Source organism: Otolemur garnettii, unplaced genomic scaffold (assembly GCF_000181295.1).
Source record: "Otolemur garnettii isolate 467f Iridium unplaced genomic scaffold, OtoGar3 scaffold00023, whole genome shotgun sequence".
Classification (NCBI taxonomy): domain Eukaryota; kingdom Metazoa; phylum Chordata; class Mammalia; order Primates; family Galagidae; genus Otolemur; species Otolemur garnettii.
Window position 1 is genome coordinate 10,672,636 of NW_003852418.1, and position 10,946 is coordinate 10,683,581.

At 40.4% G+C, this 10,946-nt stretch overlaps 1 protein-coding gene across 5 annotated transcripts in view; it reads right to left on the minus strand.

The window, feature by feature from the left end:
* Positions 1–10,946, minus strand: part of STAU1 (staufen double-stranded RNA binding protein 1) — a 66,624-nt gene that overhangs the window by 15,025 nt on the left and 40,653 nt on the right. For 3 of the 5 annotated variants that reach the window (XM_012803874.2, XM_023511936.1, XM_023511937.1), the window contains exons 4-5: positions 8,357–8,416; positions 3,065–3,163 (exon numbers count right to left, since the gene is read on the minus strand). In XM_012803874.2, coding sequence (XP_012659328.1) covers positions 3,065–3,163; positions 8,357–8,416 — 159 coding nt within the window. The remainder of the gene's footprint in view (positions 1–3,064; positions 3,164–8,356; positions 8,417–10,946) is intronic. The other 2 variants (XM_012803881.2, XM_012803879.2) reach the window with 1 other exon arrangement.

Sequence of the window (10,946 nt, forward strand, 5' to 3'; positions counted from 1 at the left end):
AAAAAAAAAAAAGTCAAGCTATATACATTTTTTCCAGAAAGCCATACAAATCATTCCTGTCTTCTATTAAAATTCCTAGGTTGGTGTGGTGGCTCACACCTATGACCCTAGTACTCTGGGAGGATGTGGGTGGATTGACTGAGCTCAGGAGTTTGAGGCCAGCCTGAGCAAAACAGAAAAACTAGCCAGGCATTCTGGTGGGTACCTGTAGTCCCAGCTACTCAGGAGGCTGAGGCAAGAGGATCTCTTGAGCCTAAGAGTTTGAGTTTGCTGTGAGCTATGATGATGCCACAGCACTCTCTCTACTCAGGTAACCAATTAAATTAGGCTAGGCACCCATGTTCAGTGGTTAGGGCTCCAGCCACATAGACAAGGTTGGCGGGTTCAAACCCAGCCTAGGCCTGCTCAACAACAATGACAACTGCAACAATAATAATAGCTGGGTGCTGTGGCAGGTGCCTGTAGTACCAGCTACTTGGAAGGCTAAGGGAGGAGAACCACTTGAGCCTAGGAGTTTGAGGTTGCTGTGAGCTGTGACGCCACAGCACTCTACCCAGGGCAACACAGTGAGACTCTGACTCAAAAAAATTAAATTAAATTAAAACAAAACTCTTGTGTCAAAACAAACAAACAAATAAACAAACAAAAAAACCTTAATCAAAAACTATTCTCCAGGAAGCACCTATGGCTCAAAGAAGTAGGGTGCGGGCCCCATATACCAGAGGTGGCAGGTTCAAACCCAGCCCCAGGCCAAAATTGCAAAAAAAAAAAAAATAATAATAATAACTATTCTGTTCATTTACGGAAGATATATTTCTTGAGTATCCAGTGTGTGCCAGGAAATCTTTCAGTTCCAACAGAAATGAAAGCCTTTGCTCAGCCTAATAATGGAAGCTAGTATGAATTTTGTGATATATAAATAAAAGTAATCATATTAACAAATTCAATGTCACAACCTACAAACTATTGTTTTAAATTATTACTTTAAAAGAAATTCACCACCAGAGGGTGCTCCTACAATTTTTATGTGACTTTACAAGTCCCTGTTAATACGCTCCGTATGTGGAACACAGCTTTGGACACCAAAACTGAAGCCTTAACAAAAGTGAAGGTGGGAAGTGAGCGATCTGGTCCCCAAATCCCACAGAGCAAAAACATAAAATGGCAATCTCTCACTAAGGTTCCAGAAAGCTCTGTGAGTCTCAGGACAGCAATTAGTGTGAAGAGACAAGTTTCATAGGGTTCTAGTCCAGGGAAGTTACCCCTGGAACCCTGAGATGACCAGGGAAGGCAGGCAATTCCCATCTCACACTCTCAGTACCCCTTCCTTCAATCTTCAAAAATTCATGCTCACACCATACCAACCCTTCTGCAGGAGAGCAAAAATGTTTCTTCCCTTTCCTGAAGTGAGTGTCAAGGAAGATCTCATGACTTCTTGGGATGCAACTCCTATCTACTTTCCACCCAACAACTATCCCTTGCTGTCATTCTGTCTGTCCCCTGTTTCATCTCCCCAATCATGTCCCCTCCTCCCCCAACAGAGAGAAAGGCAAGGAGGAATGTAGGACTAGGTAAGAAGAAAACAGTCCCAGATCCACCTGGCACTGCCATCCTCCAGGAGGGGATCTATATAAACCTGCTCTTGCCTACCAGGGGGAAAAGGGGTAGAAAAGGGTATTGGAAGAATGAAGGAAAATAAAGAAAATCCTTGCACACAGGCCGGCCCTGTGCCACATGTGTAATTCTCCTCCCCACCTATGACCCATTGCAGAGAAGTAGCACCAGGTTGAAGATCAGAAATCCTCCTCACCCAACTGAAAGATGAAGGAATGACTGTGGATGGTTTGGGTGCTAGCACATAGTATGAGAAGGCATATTATTTTATGACAACCAGGTATGAAATCTGCAGGTCAACTAAAACGTAAAAAAAAATGCTACAAAATTAAAGTATTCTACCAGACAATAAGGCTTTAAGAAAAAAAAGACATACAGGCTTTTTTAAGAAAAGTAATACACAGGCTCGGCACAGGAGCTCACGCCGGAAATCCCAGCACTCTGGGAGGCCTAAGGGGGAGGACTCCTTAAGCCCAGGAGTTTGAGACCAGCCTGGGCACCGTAGCAAAACTACCTGATTTTCCATTTTGAACAAACAACTTAATTATTGTTTTTAAACCATAAGGTCTCCAATAACAAATGAAGTTCTAGAACAGATAAACGGGGGGGGGGGGGGGGCAGATGCTAGACAATGACAAAACCTCTATTCAAAATTATTTTGACAAGATTTTTAGGGACCATTTAAGGAGACTCTGCAGGTAAAGATGCTTTTGAGATGGATGGAAGTGATGGACCCCCACTCCCTCCACCAGAAGAATACAGATGTGAACACTAACATAATATTCTTCAGACCACTTCAGGAGGCTCATAGCCCAACTGAGGCTATCCATGGACTGCCTAGAGATCCATGATCTCCTTAAGTTAAGGACATCTAGAAAAGGAGAATAAATACTACTTTGCTAACTATAAAGTTTGAGTTTCAAATCCAGAGGTTCATATGATGAGTAGCATTCCAATGTTATTTATAAAAAAAATCATTCCTATGATGAATGCTAACAGGATTTTATAATACAAACTACTACATCTAAAATAAGCTTAACTGTAGCCCTAGTCACAATAGCAAAGATACGGAATCAATCTAAGAGTTCCATCAGTGGAAGAACAGATAGAAAAATGTAATACATAGACACAGAGGAATATTATTCAGCTATAAAAAAGAATGAAATCACATCTTATGTAGCAACATGGATAGAACTGGAGACTATTATCTTATAAGTAGGTGCTAAATAAGGTATACGGAAGCAGAGAGTTTTAACAATTGATGCTGGAGACGGGAAGGGTGGGAGATGAGAGGGAATGATAAAGGTTGCTTGGTGGGTACCATGTGTGTTGCTTCAGTGATGTATGCACTGAAGACTCTGACTTTACCATAGTGCAATAGAGCAATATAATAAAATGGCACCTGTACCCCACAAATACAAATAAAAAATGAGGAAAAAAATAAGCTTACCTCAAAATTCACAGGCAAGTTCCGTTTAAGTGCAATTTCAAACACTTGACTTATTTCAGATTTATTCAGATTTTCTTCTTCTGATTCTCTTCCATTCACCTAAAAGAAAAATAACTGTTTGGCAGTTTCTTAGCAAAACCAGCAACATCTTGGAAGCTGTGATGATAAACCTTAAAAGTTCTAACCGTTGGCTTTATGGATTTAACCAAAGCCACACACGTACCAGATGTCACTGAATTTAAAGTTTAAAAAAAAAAAAGTAAACATTTGCACCAGAATGTTTATTGCAGCCCAATTCATAATAGCCAAAACATGGAAAAAGCCCAAAAACATGGAAACATGCCCATCAACCCATGAATACATTAACAAATTGTGGTATATGTCCACCATGGAATACTATGCAGCCATAAAAAGATAGAGACTTCACATCTTTTATGTTTACCTGGATGGAGCTGGAACATATTCTTCTTAGTAGAGTATCTCAAGAATGGAAAAAAAGTATCCAATGTACTCAATACTATGATGAAATCATCATATAATCACCTATACACTCATATGAATGGCAAAACATAACTACAGTCCAGAAAGTAGAAGGGAAGAGGAGAGAGAAGGGATAAGAGGGGGGTATGAGAGGAGGGAGGGTATTTGGGGGGAACCTCACCTAACGTGCAAGATGCAATGGTACATTTCAAAATTATTAAGAAATGACTATAATTGTGAAGGATGTGTTACTTGGTTCAATGTAAGCATTTCACACACACACACAAAAAAATGGTGTCCTGGTCAAACTTGAGTCAGATCATACCTCATAAATCCACTATAAATAATCCACACATAATAAATCTCTGGGTATGAATCAGCCTAACTGCAATGCAGCAAGATGTTACTGCTGCTTAGAAATAGTCACTTCCAAAATACTCCTAAAGGATTGTGAAGCCACCTTTCAAAAGAATCAAAATACAGACAGATCTGTGTGGGACACCGCAAAGTCAGATGTAAGAATCTCCAACTGAAGTATACAGGTTTATTATTTGGACATCAAATCCCTAGAAACCATTTTTTAAAAGGATACAACCAAGGGATAGGGAGCAAGCCTGCAGACCCAGGAGGCTAAAGCAGGAGGATCACTTGAGCCCAGGAGTTAGAGGGTGCTGTGAGCTACAATCAACTCTAGCCTGGGCAACAGGGTAAGACCCTATCTATTAAAAATAACAACAATAACTTTTAAAGATGTGATAAAACAAATTACAAAACTGCCATGAATCTCACACTTACTGCTGCTTACAAAAATTCAAAGAGCAAACTAATAAAGTCTCCTCAACAAAGACAGAGACTGTATCTAAGTAACAAGGTTCATTTACAGTCTTCCAACAAGGGCTGGGATTAAAGAGGAAAAGGGATCTTTTCTGTGTGAGCTGATAACACAAACTTTATATTACATTGTAATGGCGATATGAGACACTAGGTAAGCTCAGGAACAGCAAAGTCCCCAAGAAACCTGTATTTTTCTTCACATTATTGCTTTTCTTTTGTCAAAGAATTTGTAAAATCCTGTTTCCAAGATTAGAACTATCTAACTTGTGGCTGAAATTGCTAAACAGGCAAGGGACAAGACTATCCAAGGTTTGATCTGTTGTGTACATTTCCTTATATTGATCAGGTATATCTCGCCTACAATGGTCTAATATTATAAGCTGAAAATGAAAAGACATGAAATAATAAAATAAAATAAAAACTCAAGGTTCAAAAAAAACATTAATATAATCAAGGGTATAATCCCAGAAAAATACATTTTATTCCATTTGCTATTTGTAATTTCTTCTCTCTGCCATAATGGTTTCTTTCCAATCTGGTTTCACTTTATTCTCAGCCTCGTCAAAACTATTTGAATAGTATTTTTGGTGGTTTATTAACCTAAACACACTTGTACTGTCGTTGTTTAAATCATAAGCAGAAAAAGGACCTACATTGTTATTAATAAACCCATAAACCAGAAATCTTCAAGCAAGGTGCTTTATAATCTGGGGTTCTACAGGTCTGGTTTCAAACTTACGATTTAAGTAGGTTTTAAACAAACAAAAAACAACTTTCGTTTTTTCTCTTGAGACAGAGTCTCTCACTCTGTCACTCTGGGTAGAATGCCATGGCATCACAGCTCTCAGCAACCTCAAACTCCTGGGCTTGAGCAATCCCCTTGCCTCAGCCTCACGAGTAGCTGGGACTATTGGCGCCTGCCATGAGGCCCAGCTAGTTTTTCTATTTTTAGTAGAGATGGGGTCTCATGCTTGCTCACGATTACAGGTGTGAGCCATTGCGCCCAGCCAAAAACTGTATTTTTAGAAGTTTGCTTTACAATGGTGCTAGTAAAATCAGACATCCACATACAAAATAATGAAGGAGGACCTTTACTTCACATCATATTGAAAAATTTACTCAAAATAGATCAAAGACTTAAATGTAAGCACTAAAACAATAAAACTCTTAGAAGAAAACATAGGGTAAAAGCCTCATGAGTATGTATGTGGCAGTAATTTCTTAGATAAGACAAAAAAAGGCACAGTCAATAACAACAACAAAAAAAACATATTAATTTTACTTCATCAAAATTTAAAACTTTAGTGCATCAAAGGACACTATGAAAAGAGTGAAGACTCGCAGGGCACAGTGGCTCACGCCTAGGGTGACCAGATTTTAACATTTGTAAAGCGGGACAACATGGGGGAGGGCAGGGCAGGGCAGGGCCTGACAACAATGCAAACTTTGATAAGCAGTTCTCGATAATCACTTCTCAACAATTACTTGTTATTATTACAGTTTAACATTATAAAATTAACAAAATAATATAAAACTCATATTCTGGCGAAATAGCCACATGGCAGCCGAAAACCGTATATTCCCTTCCTGTTCTCCGGCCCATTCGTGCATTCTTTCCAAAAATCAGGACTTTTTTAAAACACTGCGGGATGTGGGACAAATTGTTCAAAAGCGGGACGTCTGGTCACCCTACTCACGCCTATAATCCTAACACTCTGGGAGACTGAGGTGGGTGGATCACCTGAGCTCAGGAGTTCGAGATCAGCCTAAGCAAAAGCAAGATCCTGTCTCTAATAAAAATACAAAAACTAGCGGGACATTGTGGCAGGTACTTATAGTCCCAGCGACTCAGGAGGCTGAAGCACAAGGATCTGTTGAGGCCAAGATTTTGATGTTGCTGAGAGCTATGACGCCATGGCACTCTACCAAGGGTGACAAAGTGAGACTCTGTCTCAAAGAAAAAAAAAAAAAAAGCAACAAGCAACAATTAAAAAATACCTGTGTTTCATACCAAATGTTAACACACTAAAAGTCATCAAAACATTCACTCGTGCCAATCACTTGAGCCAAATGTGCTAACAGGTTAACTCATTTTTGTACCCAAAAGAATAAAGCTTTTTTTTTTTTTGAGACAGAGCCTCAAGCTGTCACCCTGGGCAGAGTGCCGTGGCATCACAGCTCACAGCAACCTCCAACTCCTGGGCTCAAGCGATTCTCCTGCCTCCACCTCCCAAGTAGCTGGGACTATAGGCACCCACTATAACTCCCGGCTATTTTTTGGTTGCAGCTGTCATAATTGTTTGGCAGGCCTAGGCTGGATTTGAACCTGCCAGCTCTGGTATATGTGGCCGGCACCTTAGCTGCTTGAGCCACAGGTGCCAAGCCAGGAATAAAGCTTTTTTTTTTTAATTTTTTTTTTTTTTTGAGACAGTTTCACTCAGTTGCCCTGGGATTGAGTGCCCTAGCGTCACAGCTCACAGCAACCTCAAACTCTTGGGCTCAAGTGATCCTCTTGCCTTAGCTTCCCAAGTAGCTGGGACTACAGGCGCCCACCATAACACTTGGCTTTTTTTTGTTGTTGTTGTTGTTTCTGGCCAGGGCTGGGTATGAACCTGCCACCTCCAGTATATGGGGCTGATGCCCTACTCCTTGAGCCACAGATGCTGCCCAACACTTGGCTTTTTTATTTTAGAGACAGGGTCTCAAGCTTGCTCAGGCTGATCTCGAACTCCCCCCAAGCAATTTTGCCTACCTCGGCCTCTCAGAGTACTGGGATTATAGGCAACAGCCACCACACCAGCCTCAGAATAAAGTTTTTGGACAGCAGTTTATTTGAAGAGTATTTTTTCTTTTTTTTAGAAAAAGAATCTTCCTCTGCCCGAGCTACAGTGCAGTGGAATAATTATAACTCACTATATCCTCAAACTGGTCTCAAGGGATCCTCCAGCCTCAGCCTTCCAAAGTGCTGGAATTACAGGCCTGAGCCACCACAACCAGTCTAGAAATGTTTTTTTAATAGATCAGGTGTTTTTAAAAATGGTCCACACTTTACATATATGTGTGTGTCTCTCTCTGTGTATGTATATACTTTTTTTTTTTTGAAAGAAACAAGGTCTCATTCTGTCCCCTAACATAAGTTAAGACAGTGGCCTAATCATAGCTCAATGTAACCTTGGACCCCTGGACTCAAACAATCCTCTTACCTCAGCTTCTCAAGTAGCTAAAGCCACAGGCGCACAGCGCACCCCCACATGTGCTGCCACACCTAGCTAAATTTTAAAGATTTTGTTTTTAGAGACAGAGTCTCACTATGTTGCCCAGGCTGCTCTCAAACTCATGGCCTCAAGTTATCCCCCTGCCTCAACTTTTCATTGTGTTAGGAACACAGGCATGAGCCACTACACAAAACATAAAAAATGGTCCACTCTTGAGCTAAGTAACTTTCTCAAAGAAAATGTCCTCTTTAAGTACAATCACATCAAAATTTGGAAATAAGGCTCAGCGTCTATGGCACAAGTGGCTAAGGCGCCAGCCACATACACCTAAGGTGGCAGGTTCAAATCCAGCCTGGGCCCACCAAATAACAATGATGGCTGCAACCAAAAAATAGCCAGGCATTGTGGCGGGCATCTGTGGTCCCAGCTACTTGGGAGGCTGAGGCAGGAGACTTGCTTGAGCCCAGGAGTCGGAGGTTGCTGTGAGCTGTGATGCCACAGCACTCTACCCAGGGGGATAGCTTGAGGCTCTGTCTAAAAAAAATTTGGAAATAAAATGGGTGCTGAACTTGATATAAAACCACAATTATCATACATATACCCCAATTTCCAAATGTCACGGTATCGGCCCAAGCAATTAATAAATACTTTTATCTTTATTTATGTCCTATTTCAAACATACTGAAAAGTACAGATAATAATGTAATAGGCAATTAACATTTGTTAACAAATGTCAACATTAAGAACTACTAACATCACTCACCCGCTTAGCGCGCCTGCCACGTACACGGGGGCTGGTGGGTTCGAACCCAGCCTGGGACTGCTAAAAAACAAACAAACAAACAAACAAAATAGCCAGACACTGTGGCAGGCACCTAGTCCCAGCTACTAGGGAGGCTGAGGCAAGAGAATCGCTTGAGCCCAAGTGTTTGAGGTTGCAGTGAGCTATGATGTCACAGCACTCTACAGAGGGCAACAAAGTGAGACTCTGTCTCAATTTAAAAAAAAAACAAAACTACTGACATCAGATGGATTTTTTCTGTTGTAAGAAAAACAATGAAGTCCTTCTCATTATCCTTCCCATAGCAGTTAATCACTATCCTAAGTGGAACTGTATCTTTCCCAAGTATGTTAGTTTTTTTTGTTTTGTTTTGTTTTAGAGGCAGAATCTCACTTTATTGCCCTTGGTAGAGTGCTATAGTGTCACAGCTCACAGCAACCTCCAACTCCTGGGCTTAGGCGATTCTCTTGCCTCAGCCTCCTGAGTAGCTGGGACTACAGGCACCTGCCACAATGCTCGGCTATTTCTTGTTACAGTTTGGCCAGGGCCAGACTTGAACCCACCTCCCTCAGTATATGAGGCCAGCACCCTACCCACTGAGCCACAGGCTCTGCCCAGTATGTTAGTTTTTAAACAAACAAAAACATATAATTTTGTGTTCTGAAAATGCATATAAATCATTCTCATGGATTAACTTTAATGTTATAAATTCAAACTTGTAACTTTATACAAATGAAAAGTTTCTTTTCTATTTTGTATACATGTATCAAAGTTCCATGTAAGACTGACAGAAAATAATGAGCGTAATTGCTAAGTTTCTCTGTAAGCCAATGGTTCTCAAGCACAACAGCACTAGTGCCAACCTCACAAGGACAGATGCCAGAACCCACTCCAAACAAGTGAGCTCAAATTTCTGAGGGTATAGCCTGGGTATGTGTTTTATTTATAATTTTTTTATAAGTTTTTGGGTGATTTTACTAGCAACCAGAGGAGAGACTGATTGCTCTAAGCCACTGCTTCCTAAGGAGTATCAACAGAGACAAAGATACACATTTGAAAGTGAAATTGTATTTGCTCTTTTACACAAACAATTTTGTATTATCTGGACTGGACAAAATGTTGCAAATGGGGAGGTAGCAAATGACTCAAAACTAATCCACAAATACCATTCCTATTAAGATCAGGAAAGTTTAGTGGGCCCTTACTCTTACTTTCTCAAAGTGGGAATTACTGTTAACAACAATCTCCACAGCAATTAGTACAACAGTAAAATCTAGGCAACATTAAGAAAAGGATAAAAAACTTTGAACCAAGCTTGAACCCTCAGTATGCCGAGAAATATAGTCCTCAGCATTTATCATCTAGCTCCAACACTTCTGATTTTTGATCTTCCCTTTTTTTTTTTTTGAGACAGAGTCTCATTCTGTTGCCCTGGGTAGAGTGCTGTGGCATTTTAGCTCACAGCACCTCAAACTCTTGGACTCAGGCACTCCCCTTGCCTTAATGTCCCAAAGAGCTGGGACAACAGGAACCCACCATAACACCTGGCTAGTTTTTCTATTTTCAGTAGAGACAGGGGTCTCGCTCTTGCTCAGGCTGGACTTGAACTCCTGAGTTCAAGGGATCCACTTGCCTCGGCCTCCCAGAGTGCTAGGATTACAGGTGTGAGCCACCACATCTGGCCTCTTTTTCTTTTTTTTTTTTGTTTGTTTTTTGAGACACAGTAGTGCTCTGCACTGGCTTTGAAAGATGGTATATCTCCAGTCTTCTTTTGTAACCTCTTAAAAGACAATGCAATAACACTGGGAAACGCCATAAGAATGTTAAAGGAAAATGCAATATTGACAATTAGCTTACTATTACATGTCCAGCCGGAGAAGAATTTCATCATTCTTCCACCTTCTTATCATTTTAGTCTTATTTAATGTATCTGAGAACACATGATGAATAGTACTGAAATAATATGAAGGATAACAAATAGCAAAATGTTCCAGAACACAGAAAAATTAAGATCCCTAGGATCCTATAATATAAAGATCTATATATATATAAAAAGATCCAAAGGGCCTCATGACAATGTAAGAAAATGAGTTTTATTCTATTTTTAAAAATAAACAAGGGGTGCTGCCACAGAATGGGCACAATGTAGGAGTACAGACGTGTCTTCTGGGTGCAGGACTTAAACAGGGACTCTACCTAACAAATTCAAATACTGTGATTTGGTCATTTGTACTCGTGCATTAACCTGGGGAAAAAAGTATAAATTGGTTGGCAAAGCTACAAAGAAAAAAACATGTTTTCTTTCAGTTCTTTGTAAAACCTCTAAAAAAAAGAATAAAACTCATCCAATATCCTCCTTTACAGAGTTTGAAAGGAAGCTCAAAAATGAAAACTTGTGCCAGGTATGAGTATACCTGTAGTCCCAACTACTCTGGAGGCTGGGACGGGAGAAATGGCGGAACCCAGGAGCCAGAGGCTATAGTGTGCTACCACTGCCTGTGAATGAATAGCCACTGCACTTCAGCAAGGGCAAACTAGTAAGACTGCATTCCTTTTTTTTTTTTTTTTTTTT